Source organism: Ictalurus furcatus, chromosome 23 (genome assembly GCF_023375685.1).
Source record: "Ictalurus furcatus strain D&B chromosome 23, Billie_1.0, whole genome shotgun sequence".
NCBI lineage: Eukaryota > Metazoa > Chordata > Actinopteri > Siluriformes > Ictaluridae > Ictalurus > Ictalurus furcatus.
This window is the reverse complement of record NC_071277.1, coordinates 12,318,205-12,342,265: the sequence shown is the minus strand read 5'-3', so window position 1 is coordinate 12,342,265 and position 24,061 is coordinate 12,318,205. Positions and strand designations below refer to the sequence as shown.

The following is a 24,061-nucleotide window of genomic DNA, read 5'->3' as shown; positions in this document are numbered from 1 at the left end:
CCAAGGCTAAGATAGGAGAAAAACATGAGTAAGCACAGAACATTATGACCCAATGAACAGACATGTACATCATGAGTGCACAAAGACAGTTACAAAAATCACATTTAATTGAATTGATTTTAAAATGAATAAATCATGTATCCATTACCAGATAATCATGGAAAAATAGAAAATATTCCCACAGTACATTCACGGTTGACAGCATATGAACAGTTCATGATGAGCTATAAACATCTGGGCAAGTTACAACTAGAAATGTTTGGACAGTTATCTAGAAGTAACCTTAACTGGTACAGATATAACAATAGACCGAAACCATGTGATGAAATGTGAAAGATTAGGAATGGAATTAGATGGCCTTTGATGGCAATGAGGAAGTACATTAGCAGGCCTGTAGCAGGGGAACGTTGAAGTTAGTACATTACCTATAGTCATGTTGTGACAACAGACTAATTGTGTACTATTTGGTGCCACGTCCTTCCACATACTGTAAAAGTAATTTACTGGACACCCCCATCTGAGGATTCATGGCACCTACAGTGTCTTCCAAGGCTAACTAGCTACTTGAGTTACTGTTTTTGTGGGATTTCATTTGTTCTCCATGTATGTGTGTGGGTTCCTCCCACTATCCAAAAACCTGTAGGCATGTAGTAATAGGCAGATTGGCTATGCTAAATTGCCCTAGGTATGAATGTGTGTGCGTGTGCATGGTGCCCTATGATGGACTGGTGTTCATTTTGCATTGAATTCTCCAGGCTGGAGTTGGGTTTTCCTCCATTCTCCTTGCCAGGTCTGGTCAGGTTTGAGTTTCCCCCCTTATCATGGACGACTGTGGCTCAGTTGGTAGAGCAGGTTGTCCGCTAATCGTAGGGTTGATGGTTCGATTCCCGACCCACATGACTCCACATGCCGAAGTGTCCTTGGACAAGACACTGAACCCCAAGTTGCTCCCGATGGCCAGTTAGTGCCTTGCATGGCAGCTCTGCTACCATTGGTGTGTGTGTGAATGGGTGAATGAGACACAGTGTAAAGCGCTTTGGATATAAGCGCGCCATATACCATTTTACCATACCATGTATAACAGCTGCCATTACATCATTGCATTACAGTACATCTGTCCACTATCTACAGATGTAATGCAAGTGCTGAAAAAACACTGTTGGCTGTGACCATAGATCAAATGTATTTCTACATTTCAGTTGTTGTGGAATAAAGGTGATTCTGAACACATCAGCAAAATACATGCATCCAGGATGTAAACAAACTCTCTTAGTGGTGACTCACCTGAAGTGGATTGGATCTCCTTAAACCAAAGCAAAGTTGCCTGGGCTGAGTACCATGCATATGTCCATACATTTTTTTTTCTCTGCCTTTCTCTCCTCCTCATGTATTCCCTCTTCTTTCCTTTTACTCGTCTTTCCCTCATCACTAATTTGGAGTAGAAATCATTGGTGGCCTTTGGGTATGGTCTTAGCCTTAGATAGTGCAGAAGATCCAGCATATGACTCTTTGCTTCACAGGATCATATGATGCATGTGATTATGGTATTGCTTGAAACTATTACAGCATTATTCTATTGTTTATATTACACAAATGATGTCAGATGTCTCTGTCTTTGCAGATGTCATATACAGGACATTAACACAAGTACACCTAACTGTGTGTGTGTGTACCTTCCACAGCTGCTGCATGTCTGCATTGAAGGTTGGGGTAACTGGCGCTGGTCAGAGCCCTTCAGTATTGATAATGTGGGGGCAATGCTCAGATGCATCCACAGGAAGAGCCAAATTGCTTCACTCATTATTAAAATCCAGCAGCTCAGCGGAGTGCAGAAGCAGGTAGAGTACTCTTATACAATCCATTGCATAAAACACCATTGCTTGGCAAGTTAATGTACCGCTATCTTGCTAGATAACTTGCTTGTTATTGCATTTATAATACTATTCCTCATAGGCATTTGTACTGGGGAACCCAAAATGTCGGTCTTCATTCTGTCCTTCTAAAGAAATCAAAGCCCCATTCACACTTGGTATTAACATCCGTCTCTGATCAGTGAGCGATTTACAATTACACCTGGCTCACCTTTCCATGGATCTCTGAATATTACCTTCATTACTGTGGTTCAATCAATTAAAAAGATTAATTCACATTAAAATATCACCTCCACAAGATTTTTACTGAATGTCACAGAATTATGTTAGGCTACTGATAATTTAGTTCTGATGCAGTATTATTTATATATATATATATATATATATATATATATATATATATATATATATATATATATATATATACTCATTAATATATAAATTAATTTAAATGTAAACATTTTTATTACTAAAGAAATAAAAAGTATTACACCCAACTGGGCTGGTTGTTCAGTAGATATGTTCCTTACTCAAGTTACTCGAATCATTACTCAAAGTTAAAGAACTTTGTTGTGCACATCAGGATGCATTAGTGTTCACATTACTAATATTACCATATGCATCTTTGCATGATGGCTTGAGTGATCGGATTTTTTTCTAAGATGCAATTGAGGGCAGTTTCACCGGTACTTGTCACTTTACATTGCATCGGACACAGGATTACTAACTAATAATTAGAACTAAACTACAACTAATAATGCATTTAAACGTGACTGTCATGACTTTAGTGTCACATCTTGCACCGTCTTAAAAATCTATCTTAAAGGATAATCTGAGCTAATAATTTAACATTACTAGACATTACTAAACTAAGTACCAAGCTTGCAGTCTGTATTATTAACTGCAGAGTACAAAATATTTTATGTACTTGCTAGTCCCAAAAGTAAATTGTTTATCTACATTTATGGAAAAGGATAACATCAAGAAATGGCTGATATTGTGTATTTAGTTAGCTAAGTACAACCCCAATTCCAAAAAAAGTCGGGACGCTGTATAAAATGTAAAAAAAAAAAAAAGAGGTAATTTTGAATTTCATGGCTGCAACATGTCTCAAAAAAGTTGGGACGGGGAAACAAAAGGCTGGAAAAGTAAGTGTTACTAAAAAGAAACAGCTGGAGGTTAAATGGCAACAGGTCAGTAACATGATTGAGTATAAAAAGAGTATCTTAGAGAGGCAGACTCTTTCAGAAGTAAAGAGGTCACCAATTGGCGAAAATCTGCATCTACAATATGTGGAACAATTTCAGAAGAATGTTCCCCAATGTAAAGTTGCGAAGACTGTGAATATCACATCATCTACAGTACACAATATCAAAAGATGCAAAAAGTCTGGAGAAATCTCTGTGCTCAAGGGACAAGGGTGCAAATCAATATTGCATGCCTGTGATCTTCAGCCTTCAGTTGCCACTGCATTAAATATCAGGCATTATTCTGTAATGGAAATAACTGCAAAGGCTCAGAAACACCTCCAGATCTCATTGTCTGTGAACACAGTTCGCTGTGCCATCCACAAATGCTGGTTAAAACTCTATCATGCAAAGAAGAAGGTATATGTGAACATGATCCAGAAATGCCATTGTCTTCTCTGGGCCAAAGCTCATTTAAAATGCACTGAGGCAAAGTGGAAAACGGTTCCGTGGTCAGACGAATCGAAATTTGAAATTCCATGTACGCCGCGTCCTCTAAACTAAAGAGGTCCTAAGAGGAGAGGGACCATCCTGCTTTTCATCAGGGTTTAGTTCAAAAGCCTGCATCTCTGATGGTATGGGGGTGCATTAATGCCTATGGAATGGGCAGTTTGCACATCTGGAAAGGCACAATCAATGCTGAAAGGTTCCATCCCATCTTTACTGAAGTTATGTGTAATAAAGCAGAATGACACAGGGAAAACAGTATTGAACATGCTAACTGAAATTTATTTAATACTTAATGCAGAAGCCTTTGTTTGTAGTGACAGATTCAAGCTGCTTCCTGTTCGAAGAAATTAATTGGCCGCAGTATTCAAGTGTGATTTTGGCCCATTCTTATAAACATATTGACTTTAAATCTTGTTCAGTTGGATTCAAGTCAGGTGATTGACTGGGCCATTCTAACGCCTTGATTTTTTTTCTCTGAAACCAACTGAGAGCTTCCTTTGCTGTATGCTTTGGATCGTTGTCCTGCTGGAAGGTCCACCCATGTCTCATCTTCATCATCCTGGTGGATGGCAGCAGATTCTTCTCAAGAATCTTCCAGTAAAGGGCTCCATTCCTCATTCCTTCAATTATATGTAGTCTGCCAATACCATGCGATGAAAAACAGCCCCGCACCATGATGCTTCCACCTCCAAACTTCACTGTTGGTATAGTGTTTTTAGGGTGATGTGCAGTGCCATTTCTTCTCCAAACATGGTGTGTGGTATGACAGCCAAAAAGTTAACTTTTGCTCTCGTCTGACAAGTCAACACTCTCCCAGTATTTCATAAGCTTGTCCAAATGAGTTGTAGCAAACTTTAAACGTGCTTCGACATGTCTTTTCTTTAGTAATGGAGTATTGCGGGGTGAGCGTGAGCAGTAGAGTGCATTGTCTATTGTTTTCTTGTTGACGATGGCACCTGCTGCCTCCAAGTGTTTCTGGAGCTCTTTCTGAGTGGTCTTTGGCTCTTGGGCTTCTCTTCTGACTATTCTTCTGACTCCCTGGTCAGAAATCTTTCGAGGAGCTCCTGTGCATGGCCAGTTGATGACGGAGTGATGTTGTTTACACTTGCGGATAATGACCCCAATGGTGCTTACTGGAGGATTCAGAAGTTTTGAAATATGTCTGTATCGGAGTCCATCAATATGTTTCGCAACAATAAGGTTGCGAAGGTCTTCGCAGAGCTCTTTGCTTTTACCCATCATGAGATGTTTCTTGTGTGACACCTTGGTAATGATAAGCCTTTTTATACACCATCAATTTACTAACCCAGCTGATATTAATTTGCGCAGATAGGAAGTATAATTACTTACGGATTTCAGCTGGTTCCTTGCCTTACCTTGCCTTGGAGAACTGCTTTTTCTTAGTGTGTTCAATACTTTTTTCCTGTGTCATTCCACTTTATTACACACAACTTTATTTATGGACTTTTCTTTATATTTCCGGATTTCTTGAGTAAATACTGATGTCTGGTGAAAATTTCATATGAATAGCCTCATTGGAAATATATGTACTGAAAAAAAATGTTGATGCGTTCAATACTTATTTCCCCTACTGTATATTATTACTGGGATAGAAGTCGATGCATCTGGTGTGCAGTAACACTGAAGGGATGTTGTCTGTGTAGTCAAGGGAAATGATGCCTCGATACATGGTACATACGCATGCATTTCTCTACACAGAAGACATATTGCCTCATTGTGAGGCACAAGCAATAATCTAGTAACACAAGCAGTGGGACTAAAGCACTTTAACCTTTAAACACTGTTACTGATTATAGTTACCAAAACCCATTCTCTTAACATATCTGTCTTTCTCCCTCAGATTATTATCTGTGGAAGGCAGGTGATCTGTAGCTACTTGAGTGATGTGATCGAGGTGCAGTTGGTACAGCGCTGTGTTGGGCTGGAGGGTCAGGTGCAGATGCAAAAGCTGCAGTCTTCTGTTGATCCAGGGAGCAAGGTACCGTCATATGTGCTGGAGGACTCTGAGGTGACTGGTCTCTGTGTGCGTCAACAAAAAGACCAGGAGTGGTCCCAGGATGTATTTCTTGAACATACTTATGGAAACAACAGCTGTGTGCTTCAGGTATGGAATAGTGTGATGATGGATTGATAGTCTATCTGTCAAAAATGATAGTTTGAGCACTAATGGGGAATGGCCATGTTTTCAATTCTAAAAGTGTTTTATCCATTGCCTATAGTTTTTTTTTTTTTTTTTTTTTGCCCTAATCTGTTCTTTATGACATTTAATGACAAAGTATGATGAGAATATACACTCATTGTGCACTTAATTACACCTACACATTCATGCAATTACTGTATCTAATCACCAAATCATGTGGCAGCAGTGCAATCACTGACGTATAACTGGATAGCTTATAGAATTCTAAACTGCCAGCAGTAGGTGAGGCCACCGGTAGTGCACCGGTGGCCATTTTACTACCAACAGAGGGCACCCACCGCCAACAGCTGAAAACTGTCAAGATGACCCGATGTGCTCCAAAACAACGTTTGCTGAAGGATGTGGCAGAAGTGCCCACAGGTTGTATTTTAAACTGACAATGTACCTATTAAATATAGATACATGGGTAGGGAAGTACATTCCGTAGGTGGAATGGAAAACTACTTAACAAAACATGCGTAAATGACATTTTTTGGCTACTGGTAAAAGGAGTTAAGCACAAATGAATCCTCTGAGAATTAACGCAAGATCACATTAAATTCATCAGTTGTATCACAGGTGTTGATCTGTAAGTAGATGTCCAACTTGACCAAAAGCTAACTTGGTGAGCTATATTGTTAATCATTGTGGTTATATTCCTAAGCTAGCATTAGCTACATAGCTAATATTCATTTAAGAAAATAACCACAATAAATGTTCAACATAAAAAAAAGTTACACCGCATAATTATATATTCAGAATAAACACTTTAAAGCCTGCAAAACATATGTTTGAAAATGTCTACTGATATCTTACCTCAGTTTCTTAAACTTGTTTTTATTGAGATAACATGTGCGCCGCTGAAAGTAATGCTGCAATAAAGAGTAAAATAACATGCTCGCACTTTCAATAAGCAGGGGGGAAAATGTCCAAACAAATAACTAATCACATGTATATAAAGATTTCATTGTGATGCTGTATATGCAGACTTCTCTCTTTTTTTTTCAAGCATGACTGGTTGGGTAAAAATGACCAAAAACAGTTGACTTTTTTGACTATATAGTACACAGTTATCGAAAGGAAATTATTTACAATCGCTCTATCTGGTGTCACACCGATTCTCAAGGTTTCTTTGTCATATCGTCTCAGGGAGTTTTTCCTTGCTACTGGAGGTTGGAGATAAATTCTGCAGATTTGAAGAACCCTGTGATAAATCATGCTTCACTGTTGCCAATGTCAAATATAGTAACATTGGCATTATACCTCATTGACAAGCATAAGCTGTTGTATTTCAATCATAAACGTAATTACTGTAAAATACTGTTAATTTTTATTATTTGTTATGCTTATATTAAATCTGTTCATTTCTCAAAATGCATGGATAAATTAGGCTTTTTCCCAGATTTATACTAGCCCTAGCTCTGTAACCAGTGGAACCTCAAACAAAAAATTTTTTTTACAGCAGAATGGTACTATAGGGGACTTACTTCTGTGAAAATGTTATGTTCACAGCTGGTCCCTCACCAGAGGTGGTCAGCCTGAAATTGAGGAGAATTTAAAATAAATAAATTAATAAATAAGAGAAGTCTCAAATATGAAATGTTCTGAATGCACACTATACCTACCTAGGTACCCTCTAAAAAAAAATGAAGACTGAGACTCAACCCCTCCCCATTATAAATTGACCTTAAAAGTAGACCTGTGAGCAGTCCTGAACATTACATTTCGGCTTAAGTTCTAAGTCTAAAACCAGGTTCACACTGTACAGTTTTGGCCACTATTTGGTGGTCTGAGACGAATTTTGAGAATCCTAAAAGGTTCCTATAATCCTAGGCCTAAATCTGTAGTCTTAGAATGTTAGTTTGACATGTTCCACGACAGCCCATTAATGGGCGATCAAATTTTTCCTCCAATTAAATTATGGCAGTGTCAAAAGAGATCCTACAGTGTAACATGACTTACAGCAGGGATCATGTTCATACAGTCTGACAAGCAGCAGTCACAAAGGACTATTAAAAATCGCACAGTGTGCACCCGGCTTTAGGAACAAGAATTTGCAAAATGTTTATATATGTTCATATAACTTGTAATGTGCCATAGATATTTTTTGTTTCAAGGAGTTAGGAACATCTTGTGCCCAGATATTGAGGTTTCTGTAAACAGATGTATAACTAAAATTTGTTCTGTGCCATGACATAAAGATGGCCCTTGTAATTAAACTAAGTAAAAAATAATAATAAATGGAAAAAATTGTGGTTTTGCAATGCCAATACATAAAGGTAATAACTCAAAAAAGAAAGTAGGAAAATAAAAAATGGTCAAGCAGCCTGAATTGGACCACTTGAGCTGAACAAATCTGGCCCCATGATAATGTCACAAAGCAAATATCATCTCAAACTGGTTTCATGAACATGACTGAGTTCAGTGCTCTTCAGTGGCCTTCCCAGTCACTGGATCTGAATCCAATAGAACGCCTTTGGGATGTGGAAGAATAAAAATGCACCTGAAAAATCTACAGTAATTGTGTTATGGCAAAGGGAGGCCCTACGCAGTATTGGTATAGTGTTCATCATAAGGTGCTCAGTGAGTATAAAATGATAATTACACTTCTATAAATTTTCTGCTGAAAAATGGCAAAAAATTATAGTTCTCATGATGGGTTGAAATAAAATGGCAGCCAAAGATGATATTTGTGAAAGAAAGAGAGAAGTTTTGTACAGTATGATGTTAGTGACAATAAAGGTGTTAATTTCTTCCCACATTTTATGCATGTATCCAGAATAACTTAAAAGCAGTAACAGAAGAGACTTCTTTTATTTTATTAGTTAATCATTTTTGTTCTGTTTCACCCATCCTCACCATTAGGTTCTGTATGTTAACACTTGAATCCCATGCAGACATGGGATTCAGGTCACATGGTGTGACATTGACATTGTATTTCACTATAAAATACCCTTGTCGGTGACTGCAGAGAACCCTTGTGGTTGTCTGATCTTCATAGGATATGTCTTCCACGCTCATACCACTGAGAGGGGCAATGTTAATCTTATGGAATCTGGATAAGGTGCATGGTGACACCCAAATAGCAGCTGCACAGACATCCTGGAGCAACACAATAATTATCTTCTGCCCATAAAGAGTAGATAATTCTTGTAGAGTGGCATGTCACTGCAGGGGTGAGGCTATGGCCTGTAGGTCAAAGTTATGACACCCACCATGCAGTGGGCCAGCATTTACTTGGACAGGGAGGCTCCACATTTTATTCTGCCAAAAAAGATAATGATCTGATGATTGAATCAACACCATTAGGTGCATACTTGGTATTCTCAAAGATCTACATGAAATTGGGCTCAGAGGCAACCTACCTATCTTAAACTCCAAATATGAATAACCCTATAAAACTTAAGTTAAGGGTCCCACAAGGAAGCATTCTCTCAGTCACCCTCTTCAGCATTAAAATCAACAGTATAAGTAAGGTCATAGAACTGCCGCAATTTATATGTTGACGACATATGATGTGAAATTCACTGACGTGAAGAAATGAGGAGACTGGAATCAGGCTGGGTTTGAGCACACAAAGCGGCTTTATCTTACTTTCACTTTCTTTCTTTTTTTTACTCAGTTTTTAGTGGTATAACTTAATTTTATTCACATACAGTCACGTGAAAAAAAAAAAGTACACCCAATGGAAATTGCATTCACAAACCGGCACTTGAGCACGCCCCCATTTCCACAACGTCTTATGCATTTTTTTTTTTTAGATTTAGATTTTCCAAAACTATGTAAAAACGTGTACACACTTTTGCCTTCCCTGGTCACTACATCCTGACCCAGTGCTGCATATGGAGGATGAACCCATCAAGGTCGTTAAAGAACTCATAGGACTGGTGTGTGATGACAAACTAACATTTATCCCATGCATGAAGCCTTGAGAAGAGATGTTTTAAAACAATGGATATTCTAAAAGTACTGGCAAAAAAATTGGGGTGTGGATTCCAGTGTCCTTTTATGCTTCTTTAGAGTACTAGGCAGGTCCCGACTGGACTATGGGTGCATTGTGTATGGACTGGGAAGGAATTCTTATACATACCTGCTAGATACAATACACCATCATGTTATACATCTGGCCTTAGGAGCATTCAGGACTACTCCTATGCAAAGTCTCTCTACAGAAGCTGGGGAAACATCTCTCCAGAACAGGCATCTGAAACTGACCTTACAGTATGCGATTAAACTTGAGGCAAACCAAAATAACCCAGCTTACCAGTATTTCAAATGGCTCATCTTCATTTATATGAAGCCAGACCTGAATATATCAGATAGTTTTGTATATAGATTAAACCACATTTAGAGAATCTGAATACCAATCTGGACAACCAATCTCGAAAACAGTCCCATTATTGCCCTGTTCCTCCCTAGGCTTTGAAAGAAAACAACCATTATCTTGGCACTCAGCACAAAAAGGCAGCAATGTTTGGGGATCAACATTATGGCATCCCAATTTTGGAACAAAGCTCCGTCTTTACAGCTGAGGCTTGGGCCCTTCTCCCAGTCCTGAAAAATATAGAGAAGGGCCAAGAGCAGAACTTCCTAATTGCCACTGACACAAAATCTTGCCTCCAAGTGCTCAATTCCGTAAAGACTGACCACCCTATAATCGTCAACATTTTATCGAAAGTAGATTTTACAGAAGGAAAACTTCAACATCCTCTTCTGCAAGGTCCTAGGTTACATTGGTCTGGCTGGCAATGAGAGAGCAGACACGGCTGCAAAGGAGGTCATCAACCTGGAACTCTCTGACTGTCAAATACCACCCTCTGACCTCAGACCATTAATAAGTTCATATATCTTTAACAAATGGCAGACAGAATGAGGCAAATGCAACAATAATAAATTGTATGAAATAAACCACAGAATAAAAAGAAGATCCTATCCTAACTTTAAGTCCAGGCCGTGCAAATTCACAAAAACAGTGTGTTGTTAACTGTAAAAATATGAAGTTGGTAGGAGTCTGTCGTCAGCTTTGGAGGACAGTTTACCTAAGGTCTGACAATATACCCAAAAATGCCTGGCATGTGCATAAAGTGAGAAGAATAAAAGGACTATTAATGTGAGTATTTTATAGCAAAATAAAATATCATTTATTCACCATGTGACTTTGTTTAAAGGTCTTTTCTTGTGCGTGCATGTGCACAAGAAGGTATCCAGGTGTTCAAGCGCCACACCTGGCAGTTCAGAGGGGTGAAATAGAAATCTGTCTATGGTGATTTAAAGGCATCAAAAGGCACGTCATACCATACACATTCTAAAGATATAATTGTGTGTGCACGGAAGGAGCCTCCCCTGGCGCACCCTGGGCAATGTTCAGTATCATACTGCTGAGCGGCTAATCCTTCCACCACGAAGGTTCCACTATGAAGTGGAACCTCGACACGAAAAGAAGAAGAGAAGAGATAATTCAAGCAATATCAGTCTGTACTATATATCAATATATTCTCACATTTCTCACTATATATCAATACAGTACTGTAATAAAACTACCAAGTATGCACAAATTAAGAAATAGATGCTTGGTTTCCCTTTTAACTGGTAACTCACCAGAAGGATTTTTCATAATTCCAGAGAGGGGAAATTGTATGTTTAACACCCTTTGGTCTTCCCTGTGCTGTCTTTGTTTGTTAGTATTGTATAGCACAATCCTTTCATGTGTTGTCTTTCTCATTGTAGTTACCCTCAACAACTGGGTCCTTGGTGTCTGTCTGTTGCACAATAATAACTCTGGAACCCAACTCTCATATGCAGCAGAGAGTGGTAAGTATATATCTATACATACACTCTAGGGATATTACCAAATGTAAATACATTATTCAGAATGAACAGATAATGTGTTCTAACGTGATACAAATATAAATAGGAGGTGTACTGTTCATCCCTTCCCCCCCTTTTTTTTTTGAGCAAGCAGTATATATAAAGCTTGAAGGACCATGCCCACATTCATTCATGCCTTCTTTGTAACTGCCTTGTCAGGGTTGCAGTGGTTTAAGTTAGGCTAGTTTATTCATATTTTGGGAGTTAGAACCTAAATTTGGTAGAGAATATTGCAGGCAGGCACAAAAAAAAAATCATTGGATTAAAAAACTGTTGTGCATCTATAGTTGAGGCCAGTTATGAATTCGAATGATGTAGTGGAGGTTGAGGAACTGTGATACTGCTGTTTTTTCCCCCTGTTTTTTCCTAAACAGATACAGTTAGTCATATTGCATTGCACTCCTAATATAGATATAACCATACCCTCTAAACATAGGGTTTTATTTGTGTGTATTGACATGTGTTCCTCTCTGCAGGTGGTTTTCAGTCCTCTGTTTGTAATGCGGAGCCATCTCCCAGATGCTGTCTTTGTGCAGATAGAAAAGCGGAGTTTGGGGCAGAAGGAATGCCAGCTCATACAAGGTCAAGGGCAGGAGCAAGCTCTGTTCAACCTGGAGCCAAACATCACACATCACCTCACCTTTCAAGCCAGGTACATCACACACACACCTTCACTCACATAGGCCACTTACACACTCCTCAACTTTTTAAATTCACTTCTTTCATTCTTATGTAGTTATATCCAGTCATACAAGGCTCCTGGCAACTTGAATGGGGATTAACCTGTACCCGTAGCACACTGATAACAAAATATTTACATTTACATTACATTTATTCATTTAGCAGACACTTTTATTCAAAGCGACTTACAAATGAGAAAAAACAAGCAAAGCGATACATCAAGCAGAGAACAATACAAGTAGTGCTACCATACAAGATCAATTAATTGAGTTCCAGAAGAAGCAAAGTGCGCAGAGTAGAGGTGTAAGTGCAATTTTTATTTATTTATTTATTTATTTTTAATGAGTTGGTTAGGTGTTCACGGGAGAGGTGGGTCTTTAGCTGTTTTTGAAGATGGTGAGAGATTCTGCGGTCCGGATTGAGGTTGGAAGTTCATTCCACCACTGAGGAACAGTTAGTTTGAAGGTTCTTGAAAGGGACCTTGAGCCACACTGAGTAGGTACTACTAAGCGTCGGTTGCTAATTGATTGCAGATTGCATGAGGGAACGTAAGCCTTCAGGAGAGAGTTGAGGTAGGAGGGTGCTGTTCCAGACAAGGTCTTGTAGTTGAGCATCGAGGCCTTGAATTTGATGCGGGCGGCTACAGGAAGCCAGTGGAGGGAGATGAAGAGGGATGTGACATGGGTTCTCTTGGGCTGGTTGAAGAAGAGGCGTGCTTCTGCATTCTGAATCATCTGAAGGGGTTTGATGGAGCTGGCCGGGAGACCTGAGAGTAGTGAGTTGCAGTAGTCCAGTTTTGAGATAACAAGAGCCTGGACTAGTATCTGTGTAACCTGTTCGGTGAGTTAGGGTCTGATTTTCTTGATGTTGTACAGGATGAACCTACAGGACTGTGCAGTTGTTGAGATGTGGTCTGTAAAGGTCAAGCTGTCATAAGAATCACCCCAAGGTTCCTGGCTGTCCTGTTTGGCTTGAGTTTGGTTGAGCTGAGCTGTATAGTGAGGTTGTGGTTGATTGAGGGACAGGCTGGGATGACGAGAAGCTCAGATTTTGCCAGGTTGAGCTTAAGGTGGTGTTCCCTCATCCAGATAGAGATGTCCGACAATCAAGCAGAGATACGTGCAGAGACGGATGAATCATCAGACTGGAAGGACAAATAGAGCTGGGTGTCATCAGCATAGCAATGATATGAGAAGCCATGAGACTCAATCACCCGCCCTAGAGATGTAGTGTAGATAGAAAAGAGGAGTGGACCCAGAACTGACCCCTGTGGAACACCAGTTGTGAGTTGCTGAGTTTCAGAAATACCTTCCCTCCATGATACCTTGAAGGATCTGTCGGAGAGATAGGATTCCACCCAGCACAGAACCGTTCCAGTGATGCCCAGGCTGGAGAGAGTTGACAGGAGGATCTGATGGTTCACAGTGTCGAAAGCAGCAGAGAGGTTGAGTAGGATGAGCACAGATGATCTAGAGGTTGCTCTTGCTAGTCATAAGGCTTCAGTGACGGAAAGCAGAGCAGTCTCTGTGGAGTGATTGCTCTTGAAGCCAGACTGCATGGTGTCCAGGAGGTTGTTCTGTGTGAGAAAATTGGAGAGTTGATTAAAAACGGCTCTTTCAAGAGTTTTGGAAAGAAAAGGGAGGAGGGAAACAGGTCTGTAGTTGTCAACTACAGCAGTGTTAAGTGATGTTTTTTTTAAGCAGTGGGGTAACCCGGGCCTGCTTAAATGAGGTAGGGTATGTGCCAGTAGAGAGGGATGTGTTAAAGATGTGTGTGAGTGCAGGTAATAGTGTGGGAGAGATGGACTGAAGAAGGTGAGAAGGGATAGGGTCAACAGGACAGGTTGTGGGACAGCTAGAGAGGAGGAGTTTAGAGACATCAGTCTCTGAGTGGGGAGAGAAGGAAGTCAGTTGGGAGTTATATGGAGGAGGAGCCGGTCTATGCATGTCTGAGGTTGAGAACTGGTTCCTGATTGATGTAACCTTGTTGGAAAAGAAAGTGGCAAAGTCATCTGCAGTGAGAGAGGTAGGGGAAGGGGAAGGGGGAGGAGGTGGACAGAGAAGAGAGAAAAAGCTTTTGAAGAGAGTGCGGGTGTTGGGAGAACTGCCAATCTTCTCTTGGTAGTATGTGGCTTTAGCAGTGGAGATGCTATTGGAAAAAGATGAGAGAAGGGTCTGGTAATTGGTTAGGTCAGTTGGGTTGTCAGATTTACGCCATTTCCTTTCAGATGCTCTTAGTTTGGCCTGGTTGTTACGCAGTGCTTCTGAGAGCCAAGGGCTAGAGGGTGATGTGCGAGCAGGTCTGGAGGTTAGGGGGCAGATGCTGTGAAGAGAAGATGTTAGGGTGGAACCTAGCATGTCAGTTGCAGTGTTTAAGTCAAGTGAGGAGAGGTGGCTATCAGAGGGAAGTAAGGTTGTGACAACGGAGGAGAAATGTGAGGGGGAAAGGGAGTGAAGATTGCGACGAAAAGAGATAGAGGGTGGAGACAGGGAAGGGGGTGAGGAGAGAGAAATAGAGAACTGGATAAAGAAATGGTCAGAGGTGTGGAGAGGAGTAATGAGAAGATTGTGTGTGGTGCAATTACATGTGAGGATGAGGTCGAGCTGTTTGCTGGCTTTGTGGGTTGCTGGTGTGTTGAACTGCTTGTGGTTCACCACACCCTATCTATATTTCAAACTCTTATTTGAATTCATACAAAATAGCATAATTGCACAATTTCTATAGCATAGTTATAATCTTTGATAGTGTTGTTAATGTTTTCCCAGAAATAGATTACAAATGTAAAGGTAGGTCTGTATTGATGGTCTGTATTCTCAGGATAATATTTAATCAGGTTAAGATCGTTCTACCTGAGATAAATAAAGAGATGGCAAGAGAGTAATTGAGGACTCAAAGTCCATAAATTTAAAATTTAGCAGATTTTAATTATAGAGATGAGGATGCGAAATACAGTCCCCTCTGAAAGTACTGGAGCTACCACAAACGGCCAGTGTCAGCAGTGAAAAAAACCCCTGATATTTCTGGTGTTATTGCACAGTGTTATTGCACATTATTTCATGAATTGACCCATTAAGATTCAGTCGCAATATCAAAACATTCAGTAAAAGTATTTAGTTGACTTAAAACCAATTACATACATTAACTTGCACAGAGAATCTCTTCTCATGTCCCGAGGTCTGCTTCCCATGATTCCTTGCATGGACTATGGAGCGACTTCCAGTTACTTGTTATTATCCAGTCGGCACTGATGAAGTTAGCGTTTATGCTAAAGGTATTATTCGTTTGCCGTTAAGGTAAATAAATAATGCACAATCATTTCAGAAGCTCAGGCTTGATAATGTGATATCTCCCTGCCTTCATTTACTGAGGAATGAGAGGACAATGTGAAGATGGGACCTCAGAGAACCTACTGTAACATGTTTAGCTACTTCACTTAATCGGTTGCTTCCGGCATTTAATGTAAATGTTATCAGTATGTAGTACACAAACACACATACATACAAATAAACAAACAATTGGTTTGTACTGTACATTTATTTTATCAGTTGGGGAAATACAAGTACACTATAAAAATACGTGTTTACAAGTACTGCAAATAAACATTTAAGCAAAAGACACTAAATATGTGTTTGTGTTTTAATACCTAAAATAAAAGAAGTCATTCTGTACTTACAGGCTATTTCTTTACACTGAAAGCTCCAGAAACATCAGTTTAACCCTCTAGGACTTGTCATCTCTTTGCCGATGGCATCCCATAGCCTCGCCATGGCAACTAAGTGAAATAATCACACATGCAGAGTTCTTTAAGTTTAGATTCTTCAGCTGTGTTTGTCCTCTTTTGTAGACGATGAAATGCTAATGTTCATAACACTACTGTTTCAGCCACTGTTTTAGCTTAGCCTGATTGTTAGCACAGCAGCGAACAGTACAAGTTCTCTCAGAACTCTGCAATGACATTTTCACAATCTACACAGTTATAATACAACGTGTATTAAAAACTAACAAGGACAAAAAAAAACCAAGATAAACAATATTAATTTAACAAAAGCTCTGTGAAACACACTCTGTAAATTGGCAGACACAATGTTCCTGTAAACTTCTGAATTCAATCTGCTGTGGCCATCATAATACCTCCACCATGTTTCACATATGAGCTTGTATGTTTTTTGTATGTTTTGGGTCATGAGCAGATCCTTTCTTTCTCCACACTTTGGTAGGGGTTAACCTTGGTTCCAGAAATTTTGTGGTTCATCTCTCTCTGTATTTCTTTCTTTGTAAACTCCAATCTGGCTTTCCAATTCCTACTGCTGAATGATTTGCATCTTGTGGTATGGCCTCTTTATTTCTGTCTTTTTGAATGGTGGATTGTGATACCTTCACCCCTGCCCTCTGGAAGTTGTTGATGGTTTGGGGGCTTTTCTTCACAGCTCTCGCAATGTTTCTCTCATCAGCTGCTGACCCATTCGGTGTCTGTTGCTCAATACATCAGTGGTTTCTTTCTTTTTCAGGACATTTAAAATTGTTGTACTGGTTATGTCCAATGTTTGTGCAATGCCTCTGATTGATTTTCCTTCTTTTCTCAGCTTCAAAATGGCTTGCTTTTCTCCCCTATACAGCTCTCTGATCTTCATGTCGGCTTATTCTTTTTAATAGCAAATGCAGTCTTCATAGGTGAAACTGTGATGATGTATCTGATACAAAATAAAATGTGCTATGTTTTATGTCATTTAACACATTTACATATAAATACCAGGAAATAAAAGCTAAAATTCTAAATTCTATTCTCACATTCATCTTTTGATCTTAAAGCCAAATGTCTTCAGTCAGCAGCAAAAACAAATGAATTGGCCTTGCCATTACAATAGTTTCAGAGGGGACTGTATTGAGGTTCAATGGTTTTAACAACAAATCTCTAGTGAGAAAATTAGCAAGAATTAAACAAATGCACTCCTGAAACCTCATGTGCCACCATTTGCTTGTTTAATTAAATATTTTCAATAAAATTTTATTTTTATAGCGCTTTATAAAACGGTCATTGTCTCAAAGCAGCTTTACAGAAATATATAAACATGGGATACAGATTTTAAATTTGTATCCCATGTTTACACATTTAAAATCTGTATTACTGTATTACATTACCGTCGTGGTGGCAAGGAAAAACTCCCTAAGATGTTAATAGGAAGAAACCTTGAGAGGAACCAGACTCAGAAGGGAACCCATCCTCATCTGGGTAACAACGGATAGTGTGAAAGTAAAGAAAAGTTCCTTATGGTTTTATATGAAGTCTGTTGGTTGAACTAGTCCACTGTTCAGAAGAGACCCGAGTGCAAAACTGCATGTGGTAATTGCAGTTCCAGGATCATAATAGCAACCGTAGTCCCAGCAATCACAGTGCGAATGTCCATGTGGAATTGGAGTTGATGAGAGCTCCATCCAGAGGTAGGGCATCTGAATGGATCATGCAGGTTCGGAGAGCAGAAAGGATCAGGATCACTAGCATCTCCATAAAATCGTGTGTGGCTCGACAGAAGGAGAGATGGAGGCAAAAGTGTGTTTACTTTTGCTGTAGTGAATTATTTGGGGAAAAGCTAAAGGCAGGGAAATTCACTTCTATAGTCTTCTTGTACACAAATGGTAAATCATCATGATTAAAATGTTTTATATAAAATTCAAACTAACACATGTCTGGGTGTACAGAATCAAAATAAAATAAAAAATAAATAAATATAAAGCTGTCCACAAGTTTACCCACAAGGCTTAACTATTTAAAGAAATCAAACAGATATACTATCCCATGCTAAGTTATTATTTGTTTAATTCTAGCTAATTTCCTGACCAATGATTTGTTCTTAAGACCATTAAAAGCTTAATATTTTGCCATTTTGTTCTTGGCCCATTTTTTTTTTTTTTTTTTTTTGCCTAAGGAGTGTACTGCTGTATCTGAGCATCCTTAGCAGGAAACACACCCATAGTGGCCTATGTATTTGTTTTGCAAGCGAAATAATGTACATCACATCACAAAGTGACTAGCATTCTCAATTAATCTATATTCAAAATGATGAATTGTGTAGTCTGATACTAAGGAGCTTTTTCCCAGTTCACCATAAAACTGAATACTGCAATGTGTGCATAGTGGGTGGACATGTTTTGGGTGGCCTGCTTCTTGGTGGGCACACACACAAGGGAATCGTCCAGATATGGCATTATCCTTATGCTTCTTGCAGTCACTGGTTATGAGAAGGTTGTAAGAATAGACCTTTTGAATTGGAATGTCTGCCCTTGGAAGGCAAACCTAAGAAGACATCTGTGTTCTGGAGCAATGGGAACGTGAAAAAAACATGAAATAATGCATCACCCAGATCCACTGTTGTGAACCAATCTTGTCATTGCACAGCAGAAAGAAAGTCTGACAGTACAGTTGGTTGGGTCTTTGGCTGCAGGCTCTCCACCAATCTGGATCTTTGGCAGGTTCCATAGGGTTGTCCAACTATGCTAACCATACCCGGTGAAGGCCAAGAACCAGCTTGGTGTAGAGCCACCCTGCATCCTGGCCCAAGTGTTTCAATCAGTTCCATCACAGAGGCCCAACTGCTGCTGACTGGAGTGCCCAATCCAGTGTAAGCAACAAAATTGCCTGGGAGATTCCTGTATGTGCCATGGCATCAGCTGTTGGTGCTTGGGCTGCATACAGTGTTGTGAAAAAGTATTTCTTCTGTGATTTCTGCTGTTTTTGTGTATATCAGGTACTAAATAGTTTTAGGTCTTCAAAAGAAATACAACATAAAATAAATGCAACCTGAGTAAACACACAATACAGTTTTTATTTTTTATTTAAGCAAAAAAAAGTTATCCAACACCTATGACCAATGTGAAAAACTAACTGCCTCCTTAAACTTCAAATCAGTTTGTGCCACCTTTAGCAGCAATAACTGCAACCAAATGCTTCCAATAACTGGAGATCAGTCCTTCACTTACTTCTAGGGCTAGGATTTACTCCTATGCTTTGGATCATTGTCTTGCTGCATAATCCAGTTCTGCTTGAGTTTCAACTTACAGACTGAAGACCAGACATTCATCTTCAGGATTTTCAAGTTTTCAAAAATTCAAGTTTCCCTCAATTATTGCAAGTTGCCCAGGTCCTGAAGCAGCAAAGCATCCCCACACCATCACACTTCCACCACCATGCTTGACCATAGGTATAATGTTCTTTTTGTAGAATTCTGTGTTTGGTGTACGCCAGATGTAACTGGACCCCTGTCTTTCAAACAGTTCCACTTTCGACTCATCAATCCACAGAACATTCTCTCAAAAGGTTTGAGGATCATCAAGATGTGTTTTAGCAAAATTCTGACAAGACTTAATGTTAATGAGCCTTAATGTATGCCATTTTTGACCAGTGTCTTTCTGATAATGGAGTCATGAACAGTGACCTTTATTGATGCAAGAAAGGTCTGTAGTTCCTTTGATGTTGTACTTGGCTCTTTTGTGACTTCCTGGACGAGTAGTTGCTGTGCTCTTGGAGGACTTTTGGAAGGTTTTTCCATTTGGAGATAATGGCTCTCACTGTGATCCTTTGGAGCCCCAGAGCCTTTGAAATAGCTTTGTAACTCTTCCCAGACTGATGTCTTCCAATCATCATCTTCCTCATAATTTCTGGAATTTCTTTCAATTTTGGCATAGTTTGTTACTGGGTAAGACCTTTTAACCAACTTCATGCTGTTGAAAAGTTGTATTTAAGTGTTGATTTGATTGAACAGGACTGGCAGTAATCAGGTCTAGTCTAGCTGAACCCCATTATGAATGCAGTTTCATTGGTTTGGGCAATTGGTAACTACGGGGGCAAATACACTTTCACACAGGCCCAGTTGGTATTGGCTAATTATTTTGCTGCAATAAATAACATTCTCATTTAAAAACTCTGTGTGTTTACTCAGGCTGCCTTTGTTTTATGTTTAATTTTGTGGTGCGTCAGATGGCAGGCGATATTAGAAATTAAACTAAATGGTAAACAATCAGTTCATAGCTAACTGAAAAATGTACAAGTTGCAGAGGACCTCTGCACCTTTGGAGGACAGGTTACTTGTAGCTTTTACCGTAGTTACAAGCTTTAAGGTGGATAGCTCAAAAATATTCTTAAAGGCCAGACATGTATAAGGCAAAAAGAATAAAGTGACAGATTGCCATTGATGCCGTTGGTCAACAGTGTTTTATAGCAAAAGAAATCATATCAACATATTGTAGTTAGGCCTCGGCACAAGACGGTATCCATGTAATTAAATGCTGCTCTTTGTTTGGAAGAGTGAAAAGGAACTTTGCTTCTGTTTGAATTATGTGCACTTCATATAATAGAAAATGTCATAATTTCAACATGAGAAGGGTGTACAGTATCTCACAAAAGTGAGTACACCCCTCACATTTTTGTAAATATTTGATTATATCTTTTCATGTGACAACACTGAAGAAATGACACTTTGCTGCAATGTAAAGTAGTGAGTGTACAGCTTGTATAACAGGGTAAATTTGCTGTCCCCTCAAAATAACTCAACACACAGCCATTAATGTCTAAACTGTCTAAACATTAATGTCATTAATGTCTAATGTGTCATTTCTTCAGTGTTGTCACATTAAAAGATATAATCAAATATTTACAAAAATGTAAGGGGTGTACTCACTTTTGTGAGATACTGTATATGTATGCAAGCAATGGCGGGAGAGTGATTGAGCATCGGCTGAGGACAGAAAGAAGGCGGGTCAAACCGGCAGGTAGTGCGTGGCAGTTCTCACCTGTGTGTTATTGGCCTGAGTTTACTTATGCAGGATTTCAGTCCTTCACGGCGTAGTGTGTTACCAATTGTTTTCTTGGTGACTATGGTCCCAGCTGCCTTGAGATCATTGACAAGATCCTCCCGTGTAGTTCTGGGCTGATTCCTCACTGTTCTCATGATCATTGCAACTCCACGAGGTGAGATCTTGCATGGAGGCCCAGGCCGAGGGAGATTGACAGTTCTTTTGTGTTTCTTCCATTTGCGAATAATCGCACCATCTGTTGTCACCTTCTCACCAAGCTGCTTGGCAGTGGTCTTGTAGCCCATTCCAGACTTGTGTAGGTCTACAATCTTGTCCCTGACATCCTTGGAGAGCTCTTTGGTCTTGGCCATGGTGGAGAGTTTGGAATCTGATTGATTGATTGCTTCTGTGGACAGGTGTCTTTTATACAGGTAACAAGCTGAGATTAGGAGCACTCCCTTTAAGAGTGTGCTCTTAATCTCAGCTTGTTACCTGTATAAAAGACACCTGGGAGCCAGAAATCTTTCTGATTGAGAGGGGGTCAAATACTTATTTCCCTCATTAAAATGCAAATCAATTTATAACATTTTTGATGTGCGTTTTTCTGGATTTTCTTGTTGTTATTCTGTCTCTCACTGTTCAAATAAATCTACCATTAAAATTATAGAATGATCATTTCTTTGTCAGTGGGCAAACGTACAAAATCAGCAGGGGATCAAATACTTTTTTCCCTCACTGTAACTTCTCCAGTCTCAAAATTATTCAACCCATTCATGGCAAGCATCTTTAATACGTAGTAGAGCACCATTTTTACTGTTATGACCTGCTGAAAATGAGATGCGTAGCTTCTGTCAGTGTTCATGTGGAGCCAGTTGCCTGAACACAAAAAAAATGAGGTTTGGGATGAGCTCGACATGGGAGTAATCGAGGAGTCCCACACTGACTGGAGCAGCACGGTGCTTTTGGTGCCCAAAAGCCTGTTTTTGTCTGGATGTTAGAAAAGTTAATACGGAGTCTAAATTTGATGCATATATGATGCCTCGCATTGATGAACTGCACAATGAGTTAGGTGTGGCTCACTGTGTGTGTGTGTGTGTGCGTGTGTGTGTGCGTGCGTGCGTGCGCGTGCGTGCGTGCGTGCGTGTTAAATGCGCAAGCTGAAAAGTGAAAGTAAAAACGGAGAATAAAGAGCCCTTTAAAGTTGTCACAAGCCGGCATCTCATTCCTCGTTTCCCCTCTGAACCAAAAAGGGAATTGTTACAATGCATTTGTTTGTTTATATTTAACCATATAATTTATATGACCTTAGTTGTTGCTTAAATGATGCATGCAAAAGGTGGTTAGAATTTTATGGTTTTAATTTGTTTATTTAAGCATGTGCATTGATGTGTATGTGTATTACAGTGAAGAAGGAGATGTATCCCACTGTGCAGTACCGATTTCCTCGGCTCTAATCAAGCAGATTGTGAATAAAGCTGGCCCAGAGAAGAGTGAAAACCTTAACAAAATATTGGAACACTTCTATGGCCCCAGAGGTTCTGACTGGCCTTCCTGGCCCTACACCTACAAAAACCCAGACAGGTAGACATATACACAAACCCAGACATGCACTGCATTTGCGAGTTGTGTGTTATTGTTTATGTAAGTGATCATATAGTGTATACTTTTTATAGCAAGATTTCTGGAACTAATTCAGATCATCATATATGTAAACTCTTCCTTTGCATGCATCTACACTGTGCCATATTACACACAGTCAAGTACATTTACTGAGCCCTGAAAGAGGCAAAATACGTATGTCACATACGGACATAAACAGCAACACAACAGCTTGTTTTGCAGATGCATGATGTTGAGAGAGATTAAAGCTCCTAACTGCACTGAGCAGCAGCTAACAAGGACCTCCAGAAATAATACAACCCCAATTCCAACTAAATTGGGACGGTATGGAAAATGCAAAAAAAACAAACAAACAAAAAGAGTCATTAGAAAATTCAACTCAACATGTACTTTATTGAAAACAGATTATTAACACATTATTTGATGTTTTACTTTGAATTTAATTTACTGTGAATTTAATTTATTTGTGAAAATATACACTCATTTCAAATCTGATGACTGCAACACACTCAAAGTTGGGACAGTCGACTGTTACAACTGTGTAATATCAACTTTTCTTTTAATAACAGCGTTATTTTAATAATAAGCGTTTGGGCACTGAAGACACCCCATTTATCCATTATACATTTCTTCAGCTGCGCAACTGTGCGGGGCCTTCGTTGCCTTATTTTGCGCTTCATAATGCACCACACATTCTCAATTGGAGACAGGTCAGGACTGCAGGCAGGCCATGCTAGCACCCGCACTCTCTGCTTACGCAACTGTGCACTTGTAATCCGGGCAGAATGTGGTTTGGCATTGTCCTGCTCTGGATGGGAGCATATGGTGCTCCAAAATGTGTACATATATTTCTGCAATAATAGTGCTAGATATGCAAGTTAACCATGCCATGGGCACTGACACACCCCCATACCATGACAGACGCTGGCTTTTGGACCTGACGCTGATGGTCCAACAGCTTGGATGGTCCTTTACCTCTTTGGCCTGGAGAAAACGAAAGCTGCTTTGTCCAAAAATTATTTGAAATGTTGACTCGTTGGACCACAAAATTCAATTCCACTGTGCATCCATCTCGGATGAGACTGAGCCCACAGAAGTCGGCGGCGCTTCTGGACAGTGTTGATGTATGATTTCTGCTTTGCATAGTAAAGCCTTAACTTGCAATTATGGATGCAGCGGTGAATGGTATTGACTTAAAAAGATTTACCAAAGTATTCCCGAGCCCATGTCAGGATATCCATTACAGACTCATGACAGTTTTTAAGACAGTGAAGTCTGAGAGATCGGAGATCACACGCATTTAGAAGGGGTTTTTGGCCTTGCCCTTTACACACCGA

The 24,061-nt window shown here is 39.6% G+C and overlaps 1 protein-coding gene across 7 annotated transcripts in view; it reads left to right on the top strand.

Moving 5' to 3' along the window:
* LOC128599569 (intermembrane lipid transfer protein VPS13B) overlaps positions 1-24,061 on the top strand; it is a 252,991-nt gene that overhangs the window by 208,305 nt on the left and 20,625 nt on the right. For all 7 annotated transcript variants that reach the window (XM_053611298.1, XM_053611299.1, XM_053611301.1 and 4 more), the window contains 5 exons: positions 1,683-1,838; positions 5,430-5,693; positions 11,496-11,579; positions 12,113-12,288; positions 22,509-22,685. In XM_053611298.1, coding sequence (XP_053467273.1) covers positions 1,683-1,838; positions 5,430-5,693; positions 11,496-11,579; positions 12,113-12,288; positions 22,509-22,685 — 857 coding nt within the window. The remainder of the gene's footprint in view (positions 1-1,682; positions 1,839-5,429; positions 5,694-11,495; positions 11,580-12,112; positions 12,289-22,508; positions 22,686-24,061) is intronic.